The sequence below is a fragment of the Schistosoma mansoni genome, chromosome 1 (genome assembly GCF_000237925.1).
Source record: "Schistosoma mansoni strain Puerto Rico chromosome 1, complete genome".
NCBI classification, from domain to species: domain Eukaryota; kingdom Metazoa; phylum Platyhelminthes; class Trematoda; order Strigeidida; family Schistosomatidae; genus Schistosoma; species Schistosoma mansoni.
The window spans coordinates 60,151,423-60,174,267 of NC_031495.1; the positions used below are offsets into that span (position 1 = coordinate 60,151,423).

At 33.3% G+C, this 22,845-nt stretch overlaps 3 protein-coding genes across 3 annotated transcripts; all 3 read right to left on the bottom strand.

Annotated features, from left to right (window-relative positions):
* Positions 1-2,913: 2,913 nt before the first annotated feature.
* Smp_122050 ((dihydro)ceramide Synthase (LAG1)) lies at positions 2,914-17,075 on the bottom strand (the record flags this gene model as incomplete). Its single annotated transcript, XM_018795060.1, has 6 exons — positions 16,653-17,075; positions 15,034-15,208; positions 12,444-12,624; positions 10,079-10,240; positions 7,459-7,612; positions 2,914-2,967 (listed from the first exon to the last, which is right to left on the bottom strand). Exons 1-6 carry the CDS (start codon positions 17,067-17,069, stop codon positions 2,914-2,916), a joined length of 1,143 nt encoding a protein of 380 aa, XP_018649410.1. The 5' UTR covers positions 17,070-17,075.
* Smp_187170 (hypothetical protein) lies at positions 3,530-3,820 on the bottom strand (the record flags this gene model as incomplete). Its single annotated transcript, XM_018795061.1, has 1 exon — positions 3,530-3,820. The coding sequence occupies one exon, from the start codon at positions 3,818-3,820 to the stop codon at positions 3,530-3,532; it is 291 nt and encodes a 96-aa protein (XP_018649411.1).
* Positions 17,076-20,629: 3,554 nt separating the features above from the next.
* On the bottom strand, positions 20,630-20,888 carry Smp_194790 (hypothetical protein; the record flags this gene model as incomplete). The annotated part of the gene is made up of 2 exons (XM_018795062.1): positions 20,630-20,704; positions 20,727-20,888. 2 exons carry the CDS (start codon positions 20,886-20,888, stop codon positions 20,630-20,632), a joined length of 237 nt encoding a protein of 78 aa, XP_018649412.1.
* Between the last annotated feature and the right edge of the window lie 1,957 nt (positions 20,889-22,845).

Sequence of the window (22,845 nt, forward strand, 5' to 3'; positions counted from 1 at the left end):
AACGTGTTACAAAATGTATAGTTAGTGTTATTCTCTCCCACTCTGTTGACAAAAGACACAAAATTAAAATTGAAGATTCTTTCTCAGTTATCTGTTAACCTCCTAATGGTCTACCAACAGACGCGATACTACGCTTATTCCATATAGCTGAAGCAATTGGTATCAACTCAAAGAAATCTAACTTACGTATACAAAACAGTCATATATACATACTCTTTGTTTAACTTGCCACACATTAGGGTCGTTTCATTCATAGCTACAATTTCATCCTTTCACCAATCTCTAGGATTCACACTCTCTTACAAGACATTTCCTATTATCCTTAGTTGTACATTCATCTTTCTTATTTTACATGATATTTTTGTTGTTATTACTATCACAACAACTATGACAGAACAATCCACATTTTGTATGAATTAGATTTTACTTGCAATTTTATCTTATTGATTGGAACCCATTACCCTAATTCAGGTGTTTAGTTTTTTATTCTTTATGTATGACCTTTTCTCAACATGACTGGTGATGTTATTTTGTTTCACTAGTAATCTGTGGTATTTAAGATTGAATCTACGTGAAATTTTCCATTTCAGTTTATACCATGGATTCATTCAACTTCAATGTTTTGTTTGATGTAACACCATAATAATTTTGGGTTAATAACTGTAGATCCTGAGGAAGAAACTATCGGAGACGATCATCTGTGATAATATTCCATATGTTTGAATATTCCTTGGGGATATTTAAACTACTTTTCCAATCTTTGAGAATATTTTGGTACATGTTTACCCACTTTTATTCGCAAGTCACGATTATTCTTCTTTGTGTAAGTGTCCACCCACATGTTAATCAGTCAACAGGACTGAATATTCGGTGGTGGACCTTCATATTATGGTTGTTCAGAAGGCAGCTATTTCCTTTACACTAAATCCTTAATTATTTGTTAATAATCTAGATTGAAATAATCACATGATTTAATATCCCCTAATCCAAGCATTTTCGTTTACACTGATTCAAGTTTGCTCACTGCATGTCAATACGGAAAAAAGAAACGGGATACAGATACTGTAGAAAAGATATCACTGGTTTCTCTTCCATATCCAGTATTCTTAACAAGACTTACGTTAGTCATTAAATATAGTTATTGCATCCAATTCATTAGATCCAATTAGACGATGCAGTCCGAAAAACAACAACACAAACCCATTATACTTTAGTGGTTTATAATCAAATAATGTCAGTCTAATGGAGAGTGGTCTTAACTTGAACATACGTCATGCTCCCAAACTTTTTCCCATCTTGTAAATATCATACCAAAATTATATTATCGTTTACATTCAGATATATCTTACCGTCATGTCTAAAAGATACGGTATTTTCATGCATGAATCTCTGTGAATATTTCTTGGTTAAAGTGCTACTGTGAAATTAGCTATTTAGAGCTCAATATGAATGGTTTTTTATATGTGACAGAACGTCTCCTGGAGTAATTTATTGCGACTTATAACAAGTGATGGGAAACTACTGAGACAATGAATCTTTTTTATTTAACATAAACGTCGTTGAAATCGCGTTGTTCAGATTCACTCGGTATAATTTAGTAATCATTATGCTAAAGGTCCAGTGTTGCGCTTTACGTTCTAATTATTGTTTTACAGTTACTAGGCAGCACCACAACTGTTCACCAAAAACATAGCATAGCAGTCAATAAATTTGATCAGTTAGTCAGGCTGATGAGTACTCTAGTAAAAGCACATCCTTCAATCAATTGCATTTCAGACAATACTGTCATATTTTTGTGTCAAATATTCTTTACGTAACCTTGTCGTTTTGCTACTTTTATATAGGTCCGTTTTCCTTGTTACACCAATGGAACGTTAATTTACCTTAGACAAATATCTACTCTACAGGACTTCAACACAACTCAGATCAAAAACACGTTATTAGCCGGACAAGAACGTAAATATGTTTCCACACCAAACCGATACAATCCAACAACAATGAACAATCAATCAATGATAATAATTAGGGAATATATAACTCATCTGACACCTGTCAGACTATCTACATGTCTGACTAAGCAGAAAACCAATCTTTATCTTTCTCGCCCACATATCAGCTACATAAAATCATTACCTTCACCAATAAATTGTTTAAATTTCAATATCTGTCTCCTTCAGTCTTTGTATCGACAAATCAGCTTTTAAGGCTAAGCACCACTCAAACATATTATTTAAGTCTACAGAATTCCTACCGTCTTCCACCGTTATAATAGTAACCGAAGACTGAGTACCCTCACGGTTTAGTAAAACTTTCAAAAACTCACGTAACTAATAAACACACAGACTGTTGTAAAGGAATGAAATGTATAAAAATTTTCAATTTTAACTAACCCAAGCACCTGGTACTTTAGTATAACGCACATTTCAAGTATAAAGGCTAATGATCCTACTCGGTTGGCCAAACCGAATTAGATGGAACGAGGTTTGAACCTCGAACTTAATGATAGATAGTTGAAAGCTTCGACCACTGAGCTACTGATCAAACGAAATAAGCCATCATTATTTTTGCTGAGTTTCTTTCCGCTCATCATCACTATTCATTTCTTTGTATTATTAAAATAAAAGTGTAAACAATGACAAAAAAAGACAAAAACCATAATAAAAGTAGAAATATTGAAAGCAGTAGAAGTTCAAAGTGATACATAAAAAAAAGAAAGAAGATTGATGATATCATTATAACATACAATATACAGAGTGAGAGAATAAGAGGTAGGGAGTTATTTACCAATATCCCAATTGGATCTACATATGGCAATATATGAGAAAGTCAAATACAAATTGTGTACTTCCACCTTCCATGAGTTTTTTTTATCCCACACCCATTATATAATAAAAATAACAACATTATTAAATGTTATTTGACTTCCATTTGAGATGGTATGTTTAGACGTGCATCATACAGAAATAACTACACATAAAAATTACAGAAAGACAAAATAAGACTCAAGTTCACCAAATACATCTGGTTACAAATACAAAATATATAATGACTTGTATTTATCTCTATGAAGAAGTTGGACAAGAATTCTTCAACCGAACTTCATCGTTCATATTGGTTATTTGAATTGAAATAAAGGAAAAGTACCACCATATTGAAACCGTTGAAATTATGAAAGATCCATAATTAATTGCATTGTATATGTGAGTGTGTGTGTGTATGTGTTTGTGTTTGTCTATCTCATTGTGAAACAAAAAAAAATCAATTTGTAGTGAAGTTGAAAAATAGACAAACAACAACAAGTAAAACATACGGAAAAGTAAACTTGAATCTCTCTTACAAATTAATGGATATGTAAATGGAATATAAAATAAGTGAAGAGTATAGAAAATAACCATTGACAAAAATCAGTAATGAATAGAATTCAATGGAATGGAGTTGGAAACATAATTTTATCTAATAGAAATTTGTTCACAAGTTATGTATGTGCAAATATTGATTCATCCTTGTCTATATAACAAATAAATTCTAATTAATTGCACTTGGTTGATATGCATGTACTTCCATTAGTTAAAGGTTTATTAGTATGACTATCATTATTATTATTATTTTCTATTCGTTTAATTTGCTTTACAATGAAAGATGTATCAGTATTATCAGAGGCAGTATTTGTAGTAGTGATATGATTATGATTATTGTTTAAAACTGTTTCTGATGTAGTTTTATGATTACAAAGATTCATATTGTCGACCTTTTTATCCACAGCATCTTCACGTATATCCTCACATGCTTCTAATGGGCTTGTAACCAGTCGAATAGTCATACGTACAATGAACTAATGAAAATACAAAGGAGGAAAAAGTTATAATATAGACAGGGGAATATTGATATTATGGATGAATTAGAACTACACCAGTCATCTTGTGGTGCGTGGTACTATGTCAAGCTCATGTAGGTTATTCTAGCATCAGGACAGATGAATTTATATATTCTTCTTAAGTAACATTTTGATATTGTCAATTATTCGCTGATTAACCTTGATCGTAAGTGTGTATAATGTTTACCCTACTCATCACTTGCCTTCAACTTATTTTTACCTGATTATAAATATTGAGTCATGCTTGATCAGATGAGGTTGACATGTTTCCCTTATCTGGTCGGCTTCGAAGCTTTGTTTCTCTGATTGTCTGTCTGGATCAACGACTATATGAAACCTACGCATCCAAAATTCATCCTTGTATTTGAGTTATTTTGTTCCCATAATCTCTGATGCAAATTCAGTCGATAATTATATATGAGGGTTGGCGGCATGTATATTTCGTTAACATTATCATTCAATCAAATTTTAGTCAAATCAACGGGTCACAAAAATCTCTCCGCACAAATGAAGTGGTCGGATAAATAGGAACATTAAGTTAATTAAAAAGAAAGGCACCGTATAATCCGACAGTACAAGCCATTGTGTATTATTTGTAATATAGATAGAAGCATTTCAATTGAAGAAATCAAATACAAAAAATTCATTAGACATTTGGAATGAAACTAATAATTTGAACTATGTCGTTTCACCTTTTCAGTTACCACTTTCTGCCATTTTCAAACTTTTTCAAGTCATCGCGTCAGTCGATTAGTTGGAAGCAAAGCCCGAGTAGTAGATGTAGTAACAATATTAGTGATACGAAATATTGGATATAGATAATATGACTTGAGAACAATAGATTTATCAGAAAGGGGTTTTGTGGAGATTGTAGTTATTTAATAATTGAATTCATGAATGTATTAAACCTAGACCATCTTGGAAAACCTGGGAGTACAAGATGGCAGTTTCGTCCTGGTATAGGACTGCTAACTACTAGCAGGTAGTCTGTGAACACTAAAACAGCTCAATCCCAAGTGTTTCAGAGAGTAAACGACTGTATTTATTAAACTTATGCCTTGAAAATTCTTTAGCAAGTAAAGACTTTATGTATTCGGCTTTAATTCATATTGTTTGTGTCGGGATTGACGACACAACTCTGTGGCTTAGACAGAATATGGTGGAGTGTTGTTCAAACCTACAGTCCAGTGTTTGAAACATGAGTACATTAATCACAGCCTTAACATATCTGACAATTTTAAAATCCTAATTCCACTGAAATTCGCATCTACATATCACTCATTCAGTTAAACCTCACTAATGATAAGCGAATAGATTATTCACTTTACTCAATTTAATACAAATAAATCGAATATCCTCGTGAAGTAGCATAGGCCACCCACCAGCATTCTCCATCAAACTCCGTCATGGACAATCCTTACCACTTCTCTCCAGTTAACATTCATCCTTTTCATGTCTGCTTACAATTCTCGGTGCAGTGTATTCTATCACCTTCCTCCCTACCCTTTCCCTTTACCATCACAAGTTAGCACATGTCTCGTGATGCAGTTTGGTGATTTCCCGAATGTATGTCCTATACACTCCCACAGTCTTTTCTTCACTTCCTCTTCACATCGAAACCGATTTATCATCTCCCACAGTAGGATGTCCGTTGCTGATGGTATCCGACCAATGGACATTGAGTATCTCGTGTAGACAATTGTTTATAAATACTTTTACCATTTTCATGATGGTTGTAATAGTTGTGGAAGTTTCAGCTCCACATAGTAGAACTGACTATCTTGACGTTCGTATTGAATATACTCACTTTGATATTGGTTGAGAGATAGTTGCTTTGAGTTGCATATGTTGTTCAATTGTAGGAATGGTGTTGTTGCTTTGCCAATCCTCACCTTGATGTCTGCACCAGATCCTTCTTGTTCATCGATGACGCTGACCAGTCAGTCAGGTACGTGGAAGTTTCCACCTGTTCCATCAGAGTTTCTCCATCAAGTGTAATTGGTTCGTTTGGTGTTCTCCGTGTTGTGTTTGAGGATGTTGGTGTCTCTCTTGTCAATGTTGAAGTCTAGTGCAGCAGAGACCACTACTTCACTAGTTGTTTTGATCTGTATTCGTTCGTGTGTATGGGATAGAAGGGCTTCGACTGGTATATTGTATATTTTCAGGTCTTACTGCTTTCCACTGTTGATTTGTCTGATGGTCACAATTGATTTCTTCGATAGTTGGTGGATTGACATGTATAGGAATGTCTGTGTGTGTTGCTTCGATATCTCTTGGATTCAATGGAGCTGGTCTATTCGAGAGTTCCTCGAAGTATTCTGCCCATCTGTTCCTCTGTTCTTGAATCTCAGTGATAGTCTTGTCTTCTTTGTCCTTGTTCAGTGTCTCTGATTTTTTGTATTTGCCTACCAGTTTCTCCGTCACGTCATATAGTTGTCTTATATTTCCTCCTGTTGCAGCTTTTTCTACTGTCGTCGCTAGGTCTTCCACATATTTATGCTTGTCAGCTGTGATCCCCCTCTTCACTTGCTTGTTTGCTTCTGTGTATCCAACTTGTGCCTTGAATTCCTCTGCTCGTGTTCGACTGTTGTTAATTTCTATCTTCTTGTTCTTCTTCCTTTGTTGAATCCAAAACAGGGTTTACATAGAGATGCATGCCTTATGATATCTTCATACCTGGTGTTGTCCATTACGATATTGGCGTTTAGGTTTCTTTTCAAGATCGTCAAGTCTTTTCCTGAGCACTTCAAATTATATGATTGCAGCCTATCATAAAACTGATCTTTTACATCGTTACGGCTATCATTGATGGGTGCATAACATTGGATAATATTCATTGTGATCCCCTCCTTCTTCGTTTTGAAGGATGCTTTGACGATGCTGGATTCATGAGATTCCCATCGTATAAGTGCTTTAAGTGCTTCTTTGGACATGATCAGAGCAACTCCCTGAGTGTGTGGAGTATTTTCTTTTTCGTGAACAGAGTACAGCAGCATCTCTACCGTATCTAGCCTTGACTATCCGGCGTGGGTTTGATGGATTTCGCTGATTCCAAGTACTGCCAATTTGTATCTCATTTCCGTTGCTACTTGTATGGTCATCCTGGTCTCCCACATTATCCATACATTCCATGTACCTATAAAAATTGTTGCTCTGGTTGTTAGAACAGGCATCGGTCTAGTGACTTCCGAAGAATCTCGGCTTTCATCATGAGGCGTCATAATTCTGCCTTCAACTCCCAGTGCAGAGTTTAAATGGTTTAATCTGTTTAATCTGGTCGGTGTTTTTCAGTGATTTTTTTTTCTTCGAGATGAGGTTTCTGACCACATGCTCATTCCTCCTCCTTCACCCGGGCTTTGGACAGGCAGTAACTCTGGAAGAGCTACAGGTGAAGTTATACTACGATATACCAACCATAAAACTGCATAAGGAATATAAATTTATAAAAACAACTATGGCTATGTAATACAAAGTATCTGGTAGAAGTGAGTATCTCTAAGAACATTACACTATGTAATAGGAAGCAGATATGTAATCATTTAAGAAGATTAATGGAACATACGGGAAAAACAGGATCAACATACCGTAAACCAATATATATGCATTACAAATAAACCCCATAGCAGTAAATTGAAAAACAGAAATCCTCTGTTTTCACGACCAACTAAACAAATATAAGCTCCCCAAGAGGAAGCGTATAAAACTTTCAGTGGGAATAAATATAATCGTAAAACAACCCTGTGAAGAAAAAACAGAGGAATTTAAGCAAATCCATTTACAAAATGTATTAACTTAACTTCAAAGAAATTCACTAATAATGGTAACAATAGACACTGATGCATACAGAGCAAAAGTGACTGAATTAAAAGAATGGAATGAATTCACTGTACTTTAAGACTTCTCGTAAGCTGCAAAACAGCCTGAATTTACGATAAGCGATATGATTAGAGTGAAATTATTTATTATTATTTAACCTACGGTATCACTGAATAAAAATAGAGTTCAACGAAGAAAATTTTCTCGACGAAATCATTTACTTAAGCTGTACATTGGTATTTACAGTTGTATGGTAAATATATGTCTATAGAAGGATAGAAAAGATTGCATCATAAAGTGACTCGAGACTCATATTTTCAAATGAGGTTGCGCAATAATCAAGGGGTAAAATAAGGCTGGAAATAATTTACGGGTATGAATTATGAAAGATAATTGTCCAGTTGACAGATATGAAGAAAAACGAAAAACACTTTATGATACAATCTTTTCTATCCTTCTATAGACATATATTTACCATACAATCTTAAATACTAATGTACAGTCTAAGTAAATGATTTCGTCGAAAAAAAAGTTTTCCTCGCTGAATATTTTTCTTAATGAAGTAATGATCTCATTATCTTATCGCTTTAGCTCTGTTCAAAATTTAATATGAAAATCAGATTTAATAAAATAAGTACTTGATTTAGTAAGATATTTTTGAATAGAATAAAGAGATTTGAAGGGGAACAGTTGATATCACCCAACTGCGTTGCAAGGCAAGCCCTCGCATAGAATCCCGAAGGCCAAAGGAAAAGAGGAAGATCAAAGAACACATTACGCCGAAAAATGGAGATAGACATGAGAAGAATGAACAAAAATTGGATAGAACTAGAAAGGAAGGCCCAGGAAAGAATGGGTTGGAGAATGCTGGTCGGCGGCCTATGCTCCATTGGGAGTAACAGACGTAGTAAGTGAGTAAGTAAAGTTGATATTGTAAGCTTTTTGTAAAGGTATTTTAATATAATTAAAATATATGATCAGTAAGTGCTAGAGATAAACAATCCATTACATTATTCAGTATCAACATTAGTCATGGAGATTCAATCCATTTTTGTAATATTTTGTGTCAATGACAATCATTCAGTTTTAGTAAATTTTTTATTGACATTTAACCAACAAACTAAACATATTTTGACTGATTTTACCAAGTACACATCACACAACTTCATTTGCAAAAGTGGTGTAATTACTTTAGTTATCCGGGATGGGAAAAGAAGAGAACAGAATATTTTGGCTCATGGTATTGAAGTCTAAGCCATAAATTCTTGGCACAATGTACGTACGTATTAGTAGATTAAAAAATAATTGGAAGTAGGGAAATTATTTCAACACTTGGCTATATATATATATATATATATATATATAGAGAGAGAGAGAGAGAGAGAGACCTAGTGATTACAGACGGTGTAGGTTAGTTGATTAAGATCAGTTGTTTGAAACGATTTAGTCTGGACTAAACAAGTCTACAATACATTCCATTGATAATAACATAGTGACTGAATAACATAATTAAGTTCTAAAAGAAGTAAATTAAAGCCTATATAGCACGATGATAGCATGTTTGTAACTATGTATTAAAATCCTGGAGATTACAAATAAATTTTGATTCATTAGCATGAAAGAACGTGAACTCCAAGTTTACACGATCTTGGTGATTTGCTGTAACTGTTTATGACAGCAACTAAATCTGAATTATAAATTCTCAAAATTAAACTGCGAACCTCAAAATTTATCAAATACTATTGGAAAAATATAGCTTTTGCAAAAGTAAAAACTTATTTCGTAACTAAAGCACTTTTTTAATGTTGGGAAATGCAATATTTCCTGGAAATTAAAAAGGATACTCTAAATCATCATTTTTACATCTTTAAACCGCACGTGTGCGGTTAAATCTGATTTTGAGAAATTTGCATTTTTTGTTTCTGAACCTCAATGAAAACTCAAAAATTTCTATGATTACCCACATATTTCACAGTGTATCATTACTCGTCCTAATTTTAATAGACTTTCTGAGTTGGGGAATTATCTGAGTGTGAGCTGTTGTTTTGAGTCGATCTAAATAGTATAGAATATTATGCGCAATAAAGATCGATAATGAAACTTTTTGCTCTTTCATTGCCTTTGCTCTTTACTGGTGTATATACCAATATTTACTTACCATAATGTCATCTTATAACCACTATTTGTGATGACTAAAGGTATTAGCAAACTGTTTTCATGAAAAAAGCGTATAATAAGTTCATATACACGAAATATTTGATGATAAGTACAGACCTGTTAAAAGTTATATACGAAAAATTGTTCAGCATTGCATGTACTTAACTAAATGAAAAGTATTAATAAAATGATAATCTACCAATGAATCATATTACTTCCCAATTTACTTACCATGATGTTGCAAATAGTGCAAAAAATATATTAGCAATAGTCATGTGAATAGTATACGGTTTTCCGCGTCGAATACGCAAGTAAACATTTATTTTACTGATTTCTAAAAATACATCGCATAAATCATGTAGAAATAAAGTTAGAACACCCGCACGATGTATTCTAAAAATATATTTGTAAACATACAAATAGAGAGAGAAATAAACTTTAAGCAAATATTGAGTAAAGTGTAGTAAGAACTTTTGACTAGATGGAATTGAGAAAAGAGCGATCATAAAAACGAAAACAAATTACTACACGAGGTTTGTGGAGACTTTTAAATTTCATAGTTGACATCAAGGACGGGGTTTAGTTAGACAGCCATCAAAAAACAGACAACATTGAATAGTTGTTAAGTCCTAGTATGAGACCCCTTAGCAGTGTTTATTCACGGCCCCAATGGATAATCGAACTAAGAACACATCTAAGGTGATTAGATCACTGACTTTTTTAATTCTACTCTCACGTTAATAAAGCTCATTATCACCTTTGAACCTAAGGTAGAAATAATGGTAATCGTTATTCAATGTGTGATAACTTACATTACTCATCGACTAAAAAAACCCACAATTCACATGCAACAAGATGATGAATAAAGTTGAAAAAATTTTAGTTTGAGACATGATGTTCTAATAATAAAGACATAAGATGCAACTGCTTTGATAAAACTCGATCATCAGGTCCAAGTTTACATACTTAACTTGAAACTAAAAGCTCTATTGTAAAGGCTAGTGATAAATATGAAGTAGAAAATTTAAATCCATGACCCAATGATTGAAAGTCACGTTTTTCTACTACTGCTAACTAGGCATCAGTCAATGTAAGTTTTTAGCCAACTGTTGTGTTAATAAACAATAAGCAAACATTTTCATTTCATATTGTAACGATGCTTTTTGTAAATGACGTTTGAATGCTGAATTTATCTAAAGTCAACTGTAAGTTTACAGTGACCCTTTTATTTACGCTTCCCATTAATGTTACCACAAATTCGGGATATTTGATTAATGAATAGATACTAGTTTAAACAAAGCTATCATGACCTAGCACATACACTATAAAATGAAGTGCTAATGCTTTTTAGAATACTAACAGCTTTACTCAAATAAGCACTGCTACAAATTACTATGTTGCAATCGGATGATTACTAGAAAGATGAAGCTTTCTTCTGATGTAGGATTTCTATGAGGTTGTACAACATCATAACTATTTTCTTGACTTATTTTATAATTGAAAATATTCATTTTGTACTAAAGTTTAAGATCAATGCACTAATAACCACTCGAATAAATCTGCGCCTAAAGTGATTCATTTACAACAGTAGTTGATAGTGTTTTGTGCTCCTTGAGTCTACAGTTAGATTGGCTATTGTGATTGTTAAATCAAGGGAACCCTCTCCTCATTTCTAAAGTTTACACTCATTAAAATTGATACATTGTTACACCAATATATATCGATGAATATCTAATCATCAGATGGAATTCCAAAACTTATTTCTTATAGTTTTCATGAATGGTTTAGTGAACTTATTTTATATTTTAAACTTGTACGTTTCTGTCACCGTAATTGAACATTTGGCTTTTCAGAAGAGGTAAGATTATTGCTGATAAGTGTTATCTATTATTTCATTCGAACTTAGTTGATTGGTGGCTTATGAGTTATAGTATTCAACTTTTAATAGCTAAGTTACAAGTTTGAACACTGAAACACAGCTAAGCTAGTTGAGTACCAACTCTATCCGTCACACACAAAAATTTTCAGTTTAAAGTCAAGTACAGAAAACGTGTTTTGTAAATGATTTTAATTAAATTAAATTTACTTCAGCAGAATTGGAATCAGTGTGAAAACGGACATATATTCTTCAATTTAATAAGAGATAGTAAGAACTAAAACCATTAGAAAATTTGAGTTGGGTACTGACAAAATCACTTTCTTCTCTTATCCTTAATTTTAAAATTAGGAAATTATCCCTCTACCACTACCTATTTCTACCTCCAATTTTTAAAGTTCTAAGAATTGTTCGCAGTTTTACTATGATTTTTCATATTCTCCTGATAATTCACTTTATTCTTATTTGATTCTCCAAAATGTTTTAGCACATTAAATAATCGTTTACCAAAAACCTACAAGCACTCTTTGTGCTCCATACACAGAGTATGAAAGGATGTTGAAAGATTGCGTTCAACATACAACACCATTATTAGAAGTAAGGTACAAATTAATGTTGATAGAAAACCTGTTTTGACTAGTTTCCGTTTATTTTTCAATGTCAGGGATAAATCGAAGCAAAGTAATACCTACTTTATGGAGATTAATGTATTTATCTTACCTTAACAATAAAGAAGTTTCTAGCAGTAAAAGTGCCAAACAATGATGAAGAACTAATACAAAAGAATCTTTACGCCACGAATCCATAAAAAATACACTCCATAATGAATGTAGATAGAACCCCAACTGGAGCGTATAAAGCCAATAGTAATCAGGCGGTGTTGGAATGTCAAAGTAGCCAACTGATTAAAACGATTCAGTTTAAGAGAAAAATAATGAAGTTGGTCAAGTTATGTGCATATATATATTTTTGATATTATATTACTTAGTAATCAAGAACAATTTTGACTCTGTCACACTTGATACTATCAGAATAATTCAAGAGACGTTCTGAACTGTCACTATTCGGCGAAAAATTGGGTTATTAAAAGGTTGAGCTGATTTTTTTACGAATGAGTGGCTATATTTTTGGTAACTGTCTAATATTTCATACAACCAACTGGGAAAACAGTACTTATAAATCAATGAGACCTTATATTAGATCATGTGAAGGATTACTTTTCTAAAACATGACACTTAAGTTAGTGGTTTGAATTTGATTCCAAACCAGTTTAGAAGTTCCATTTTTATCAACAAGTGTCGCTACTTCAAGCTTTAAAATGTAACTGCCTTACCAAGCATGAATTTATTTTCTCAACTTTGAGCCACATCATGTATGAAGGCTAGTGATACTAGCCATTTTTGTAAATCAAAGTAGATGGAGCAATGTCCATATCTTAGATCCACTGGTTAGATGTCGAATGCTTTCAGCACCAACCCACTTCACCATCTTGCCTAGGTATCATTAGTCAATAACAACTGACTTTTGTGTTGTATCCATACATCACACAATGAAATGGATGTTGATGAACTCAATTACAAACAAACATATATCTATTACATGCAATCTTAGGTTTTCTTTGAAAATTCTCAGAGTTTAAATATTCTGATCAGGGATTTGGAAAATCAATAATTCTCAATCCTTTTGGTTAGCCTAAAATGCTTTTCGTGCGACAGCCAAACTTCACAAAATAACTATTGTAGCCACTAACGCAAGGTGATAAACAGAGTTTAATAAAACACAAATGTTCATCTTATATTTATATCCTTTAAAATCGAACCACTTATGCGAAGTATTTATTGTATTATGACGTTAATTCATATTTTAGTTTCCGTATCTCTGTACACTGAACTGAAATTAGAAAGACATTAACAAATGATCCGTTCCATGTCATTTTAATAGATCATTTAAGCAAATCTATTTAGCACAACAACCAAACTCTTTGCTGAACTCTTGTCATTTTTCTATCAAAACTGATCACGACACTGAAAATAGTTATCCTTAAAAATCATAACCAATATATTACAGTCTTGATGAAATGTAAAATCTATAACGTACAAAGAGCATCTCTGAATCCCGTGAAATTAATTTCCTGAAACAACACCTATTTATAATTTAAATATATGGTGTATAGAGAAGAGTTCAAGGTTTATTTTTATGTAATCAATATATAATTGTCAAAAGCTCGAAAATGTACGTGGACATTACATTTGACGCATCTCTTTATATTATTTTGTAATTATATTGTGATGTATTTTGCTTGTGCTGAAAGATATGTGGTATGTAGCAGTAATGGGAAGTGGGATAACCTCCAGCACAAAACTGAATTGAAGAGAATAGGAAGGAAAGCAAAGGACAATTGGAATGACAATAGAGTTGAAAGAATAATGAGGTATGTAAAGGACAACTGATGGAAGATGTGCAAATAGTGTATTTAATGTATGGTTTCCATATTTTAGGAAAGCTTTGTGTAATTTTGCACAATACAATAAATTCGTTAACCCCACTTGACTTTCAATTCACTACAATAGGATTTATTTCAAAGATATATCAGTATGTCAACTGATATAAACGGAAAAATTACTAGTAAAACTATGAGCTAATCGTAATTAGTGAGATGATTTTATAACAGAACAATGTGATGAATAAACGTATTCCAAAAATTCAATTTGATATTGATAATAATAGAAGCTCATCAGACAATGAAAATAAAATTTAAATCTATTTTATATTTTAAGTCTAAGGATTTAACGGCGGTAAGAACATTCATTTGACACAGTCAATATTCTCAGTATAGATTTAATTTATTAAACATGTACAATAGTTTACTTTATTATCATATCTTAAACAAGTGTAAACGTATTCTGATCAAAAGTGCTCTCTTCTAATGACAAAGACATTTCTCTTCTTGCCAGATCATTTTTACGAATGATTGTAATTATGACACTATTTACCACCTTTTTAAAATTTCTACCCGACATTATACGAAGATAACGGAAAATGTATGTTTATCAGATGAAATTAATCAAATCTTTTAAATAGTACACTTTTCAACATATTCTAAATTTGGAGAATCGATAGCAATCCGTTCCAGACATATCAAGAACGCAGTTAAAGCTATACGGTAAGGTCCAAACACTGTCAGGTGTTTTATAATATTATCCAATATTTTGTTTATACAAACAATCTGGAATTAGGTGGTTAGTTGAAGGCAATCGGCAGGAAGCCGTAGATCTAGTTAAACAATTAATTTCGTAAGAAACATACTTACTTTTAAATATGTTATTGCGAAAGACACACAAGGGATATTGGTAATCTGTTCTACCACTTAAAACTACAACCTTTAGGCTAAAAAGCCACATAAAAAAGAACCAAAAACCTTTCCAACCAGATTCGATAAGTTTACCAGAAATTTCTGGAGTTACACCGACACCGGAAATAAGCTTCTAAAAAAAAATAGAAATATATCTTCTTAGAAAAATTCTGAAAACACATTTATCATACTAAAAATAATCTAAACATTCTAAACCAACCTAATTACTTTGATCTGAGCAACCAGATAGTGTGCACAAAGTACACCGTGAAATGAGTTAAAATTACCCATGTTAATTAGCTCATATACAATTAGTGAAGTTTTGTCGTAAAATCTCCTAAGATCACTGTGTGCAATATAGACACAGTCAAGCCAATTCTATTGACAAGCTCTACACACTGAATTTGAAAAGGGTAACTGGTGCGAAAACGAATTACTAATCATGAAAGGTTCACTTAGAGATCGAAAACTCAAATCCCAGGTATACAGACCAAAAGCTATATAAATCAATAATGACTACTGTTATGTATGCTATAAAAACCCTTACTCTAAAATCGTATACGTTTTAATAAATGGCTTTTGAAAATGTTTACTTTTGTATTAGATATTCTCTATATCAGCCATTGTTATTCTGTCTTCTAATAAAAGCCCATTTGGTTTCAGAAAATAACAACTGCCCGGGTATACTGTATATCAGTGAAAGCTAATCAAGTAATTACTCAGAGCTTTTTTAAGTTATAACAGCTTCATAAATCATCATTCAGGGATCTGACAACAAAGGTATTCGACTTTACTGATGTGGGTTCAAATCAAATTCTGAAGTTGCACTACCATGCTATGAAATTTTCAGTCATACATAACTTCAATTAGGCCTAAACATAAACGTTAATTCATCCTATCAATAGGCAATTATGATCAATGAATATTATAATATTAGATAGTATGCATCAACAATCTATTGTAGCGTAAAACAAACCAGCTTCCAGATGGGGAAGAAATTAGGAAGAGGTGGATGTACATGTGAAAATTATCAAACTGCATCAAAAAGCAAGCCCTAACTTGGAAGCATGAATACAAAAAAAGACAAACCAGAAAGCATATTGCATCGGGAATCGGAAGCAGATATTAAAAGGACGAATAGCACTTGAGAACAACTGGAAAAGAGAGCTCAGGACAGAGCAGATTGGAAAATCTTGGTCAACAGCCTACAATTCACGAAAAGTGACAGGCGTACGTAAGATGGTGTGCACTGAACTGATACGAAGATTATCAGATGGTAGCAAACCAACTAGGATTATTTCATGTAGCTTCATTTACATTATAGCATACCTTAAACTGAGATAATTAACTATGACTCTACTCTAGTTTATAATATTGTAAACAAAATTACGTATATTAAATAAGGGGAAGTGTATGTGAACAATTTTGTTAAATAAGAAAAGACCACACACATCTTCCTGATGAAACACGAAACAATCAACAACTTAAGAACTCACATCGTTTCTAAACACTGCGATGCATTCATTTGAATACATAATAAACCATTAAGTGGGTGTTAAGTTGTCAAAAAAACTCACCGTATAAAGCTTTCGTGTGATATAAGCTCGAAGCAGAGTAAGTACAAGGCCTGTCAATAAAGCATGGAATACTTGTAATGGACGTATAGAAGAGATTATGCGGCGAACAAAGGAGAAAGAGTTTGGAAATTTTGATCCGTTTAAACCCATTTCTTTAAAAGCAATCCAAGCTTTTGAGAACAGTTCGATGTAACTAGGCATGGGATCATTACAATGCTTCAGCAAAGAGTTAAGGAATTCTGGTGGATACTTTTTGGGATCAGGATCAGGCAACAGAAATGGGATGTCTTCTATACGAGAAAAATCTGATATTGGATAATGTTTACCGGTTTCAGGATCAAAGATGGTTGACTGACAGTAAATTGTTGTGCAAAAAGTGAATAGTAGGAAAAAAATTGACTTTCTTGACTGAAACATCGATTCTGTTAGTGAAGGCAGAATGAAAAACAATAACTTTGATAATTTGATGGTTATTCTATTAGATCCCCTGACTAGATAGAAGCAAGGGGTTTAAAATAGGCTAAAATAAATAAAAATAAATAGGCTATCGTTGTTACTCAAAAGAAAAGATTTTATTCAACTTATGGACGGAAAATGATTGATGAACTAATAGACTAACTTAGTATGAAAGTTCTTCGTTGTTCAGCAAATACCTACAATATTATTTAACAAGTTTTTAGTTACAGCTTAATGTGTAAAAAAATATTGTTAATTATCATAAGGATGTATCTAGAATATTTAAAAGATCACAACCAGATCTATTCACTAATCTCAGACTTGAACCACACGGCTAGGTTTAATCGTGTAATTTTAATGTAAATGATACATTAACCCATTAGCTACTGATCGTTTCATAGAAGAAGAACAGGTATTAAAATTGTCGGTTGGATTATCAAAATGGGACAATGTAACACAAATAAACCCCCATAAATACCTAAGAAAAGTAAGGAAAAAGAAATTTGTAGCTTAGAAACATGGACGCGACCAAGTTGCATTTTCCAACAGCATAGTGTTCTTGAAAGAAAATAGCACACGCATATGATACTACATGTTACGGAAATCGCTTTCATTGTAAAGCAGTAATAGTTGTTGGGACACTAATAAAACTAGGCATAGAATAAAGTTAATCCTGGAGCATAGTTCCGGATTAAAAATAAACACATCTCGGTGAAATACATTTTAATACAGGAAGGACTAAATCATTTCACATGCTACTTGGTAGTATAGTGGATACTACAGTTAGGGTATACTTCGTTGTGTCTATAAAAACAATGAACATTAAACCAAAACTTTTCTTCAACAAAGAAACATAGGTGGAAAATAGTTTCACATGGGTGATGATGCAAACAGACTTAATAGCTACTAATATCTCGCATTCAGACTTAGTGCAGGGGTCCCGACCATATGCATCTTTTTGAACATATCGATGGAGGAGTGGATCTAGATCATTATGAGGCTATATGTATATGACACGTCAATGCAATTACAACAAAATTTTACTAAGGCCAATTTTTCTACTAACTAGGCAACATATACAATACATTTAATTGGTATTTTAATACTTCCTAATATGGTAAAGAAAAGTTTATCAACAGAATGACTAAGTCCACAAAACATGAAACTATTTAGGAATGCTCAGTGATAAAATCGGCAATAGATAATAGAATGCAATTCAATGACTAACTGAAAACACGTCTACCGATAAATCGTAACCAGATTTAATAAAATGCCTTAAGATAAATCAGCAACCGCAGTGTTCATCAACGAATATACTGATAATAAATATGATTAAAAGAAAAACTGAAATGTTATCAAAGCAGTTTAAATAGTCACCATCAGAATAATCAACCAAGATGATGATTTAATGAAAAACAGCTCAAATTCAGCTTCTCTCATCGCATGAAACATATAACAACAAACATACAATTTGGATGAATAAAAGAACAATCAAAACTTCTAGTATTTTATTTTATTTTTGTAAAAGAAATAAAAATACATTCTATAGGAAAAATGAAAAAGTTATGATACAATACTGTTGGAATATTCATAAAACTATGTAAAAGCAAACTAGTTAGGGTTCCTTAGCAAGGTTTTTTTTAACGTGATGGGGTTCGCCGAACCCATGCCCAACTCTCCTCCTTTAACCGAGTTTGAGACCAGCAGTAACTCTGGAAGAGCTACAGATTATTCACCCTACTATCGGTACCAGAAGAGGTTTTCAAAAGAGTGTCCCTCAACTGGATGAAAGATTCAGTAGACACACAGCTTCGAGATCAAAAGACCGCATTCCGTAAAGACCGGTTGTGCACAGACCGATTCAATTGAATGTAATTCGTCATTACACACCAACTTCATTGACCATGTGAAAACATTCGACAGAGTGGATAGGAGAACCTTAAGGAAACTTCTTCAACACTATGATGTGAGTAGCTGAAAAAATCGTCAACAACATCTGGAATTCATACGACGGACTACACTGCAAAGTGGTGCATGTAGGATGGCTGACAGATGCATTCCGAATGAGGACCGGTGTCAAACAAGGTTGCTAACTCTCTCCCCTTCTCTTTCTTTTGGTGGTTGACTGGATTATGAAGACCTCAACATGTGAAGGATAACACAGAATACAATAGACAGATCGGAATCAACTAGACCATTTGGACTTCACAGATCTCCTGGCCCTTCTATCCCATACTCACGAACAAATACAGATCAAAACAACTAGTGAAGTAGTGGTCTCTGCTGCACTAGACTTCAACATTGACAAGAGAGACACCAACATCCTCAAACACAACACGGAGAACACCAAACGAACCAATCACACTTGATGGAGGAACTATGCTGGAACATGTGGAGACTTCCACGTACCTGACTGACTGGTCAGCGTCATCGATGAACAAGAAGGATCTGGTGCAGACATCAAGGTGAGGATTGGCAAAGCAACAACAGCATTCCTACAATTGAACAACATATGCAACTCAAAACAACTGTCTGCAAGCCATCATCAAAATCAGATACCCAATGCCCATTGGTCGGATAACATCAGCAATGAACAGCCTACTGTGGGAGAAGACAAATCACCTTCGATGTGAAGAGGAAGTGAAGAAAAGACTGTGGGAGTGGATGGGACATACATTAGGAAAATTACCAAACTGCATCACGCGACATAAGCTAACTTGTGATGGTAAAGGGAAACGGTAAGGAGGAAGGTGATAGAACATACTGCATCGAGAATTGTAAGCAGACATGAAAAGGATGAATGTTAACTGGAAAGAAGTGGTAGGGGTTGTCCATGACGGAGTTGAATGGAGAACCCTGGTGGACGGTCTATGCTCTCTCGCGAGATCTAACAGGAGTAAGTAAGCAATTAAATATGTAAATGCAATATGATAAATCCGCACATACTCCTAGTGAGCGTTGTGATGGTGATCATAAACGAAATCTGAAAAATTGGAATGAAAGACAAATCTAGTTGATGGCATAAGATCATAGTTTCAGTGTTTGTTTGATTGCTCCATTATAGATAAATATTCGCCAACATTCCGATTATTTCCTCTGTAGCTTAAAAAATCAAGCTTTCATTAACAGATCGATATTTCTTAGCTCATTCACAGGAAACAAAATGGTCGTTGAATTTCGGTACAGAATGAAACAAGGAAATATTTGTGAAACTAGCACTTTTCTACCTGATGATTCGCATACAGAAATCCTTGCAAATGGCTAGTTTGACAAGTGCAGAAACGATAATGAACGTGGTAATGAATTATGGGTTTCCAACGGAATTAATGCACAGGAATTCCACTTTGAATCCTAATTTTTATAAATACAATGTCATTTTGTTTCCGAGCATGTAGAAATGTATGGAAATCTGCAAATATTGGAAAACATTATTTTAAACCATTGATTGAGTTGAAAGAAGGGATTTAGTAGGGTTTGAGTAGCTATTTTAATTTCCTTCAATTGAGTTATATTAATAGCAATTACGCAGCAACTGAATTCCTTTCGCGATAATCAATAACTATCTTCATCAGATGGTTGCAGAAGAGACCCGATATCTGAAAACATAAGAGAATTTACATGATGTTTATTGTGTATCATATCAAAACTAATTAAATCCGTTACATTAGCCAGACGACGAGCGTTAATAAACTGTCCAAGTGATTTGAAGTAAATTTCACTTTTTGTTATTAAATGTAACAAAGAAACATCTTTAAGAAGCTTAACTGCTTTGTTGATCATTTCATCCTTAATAATTTGGGTTGAAAAGGAGCGTTAGGAATTTGTGGTAGTCCTGTTACTATCTAGTGCGGAAATATCTGAGGTCTCTTAATTCGTAACATCTTTTGGTTGGAGCTACTTTAATCAAATTGGCATAAAAAAAGATAAAATAAAGTTTAAATATTGCTGATATGGTTTTGGATATTTTCTTAATTTGTAAATATATTACATTGTAACTAGAATATCAATATGAAGACCAATGGAAATCACAGCATAAGATAGACACATTTGTCAACTTCTCGAAATTCACAATTTTTTAAACCTCACTATTTACGAAGTAATCTTTACAGTAAAATAGTTAATATAATCAGTAATTACACGGTAACACATTCACATAAAGTCCTGCGTTGATGATGGCTTAATCTAATTATCATAGCTTGGAACATCTTAGCAGTACAAATCAGCTCACTCGTATTTACGTATGCTCTTAATGTGGTAATAATGAGATGTATCCTTCATGTAAAAACTAGAGAAACAATCGTCCTAAAGCAAAGGAGGAGAAATATACAGCCTACGTCTTTAAAAGGGTTTGGATCCCTATGTTTTCTAATGATACAGGAAGAGAAAATTGAAAAATGAACAAAAGGAAAATAATCATGGTAGCACATGTGAACAATATGTGAGAATTATAGTTAAAAAACCCTGAAAAACAAAATAAATTATGAAAAGTTCAAAAACTTTCTGTCGACCAAAGTAACCACACTGTCCATCCAGGATTGAAAAGAAATTAGCTCTGCCAATGTATTTGCCGTTATCTATAAAAATGCTTTTTTCATAAACCTGATTAAGGTTCAAATGGACTGCTTTACTTTGTGCTATATCCACAAAAACCTTATCATTTTTCTAAAAGACGGTAGGAGAAAATTTTTGGAAACACTTCCTCCTTGGTTAGTTTCATTAGCTTCAATCATTATTAGAATTCATGAGATAATAACAACTTTTGTTCAATCTATGGCTGAATGGGGAATAACTGACGATTTAGACTGCTTGTAGGTGAGTTATGTTGACTATTATTTAGTAAATTTTACCAAACTAGTTTATATTCTACTCAATGTATTCTCATGTTAGGATCCACGTTATTATATCTCTTTGGACAGAAGTCTTGACTTGATGCAAAAATATATGTACAGCGTTAGTGAATTTTATACTCATCAAAATTTAAAACTATTATCTACCTAAGATAACCCTCAGCCGTCTGTATATGAAATCAACTAATAATTAATTTTGAAGTTCTGTATAGTTCCAGGCAAGCAAAGGGTTGGTTCTAAAACTTTTAAAGTGAGGACGAAGACTTGAATATGAAGAATGCCTTATTTCAAAGACCGAAACTGTCTATTGGGAAAAAAAGGGTAGAAAGTTGTCAGACCAGATATATCTGTAGATAAAGTTATTGCAATGTAGGAAAAAACTGAATGGATCAATAGTAAAAAGATAACTACCAATCTGAAACGATATGATGAGGCGACTTGTGAATGGGTGTAACATATTCATATTAATATGGACAGCACGTGAATAAACATCGTTGTGATTAACTTTAAATATCCTAACTGGGTCATTTCAAGCAACCAGTTTAAAGTTTGCCACCGGGTTTACGCTGAATCAGATTTTATTTAGTCGCTGTGATGGAGCGGTGGATTTGTACTTACGACATTCGACTAAGTCTTGGGTTCGAAATCCGCTACCCAACTTTGGTTTGGACAACCAGGTAGTATAAGTAGCCCCCAAACTTAGACGCTCAAACCAAAGTACCCGGCAGATGTGTTGATTGATTCCCTATTTTTGTGGTATAGTTCTGTCTCAAAAATTTCAAGTCTGCAATCGGGAAGTTAGTTCACGTTTAAAGTGGGACTAACGAAACTTGATGTTGTATAGACTTAATGGTCGCATATCTAAGATTTCCATAGTCTTTGTATGCTAT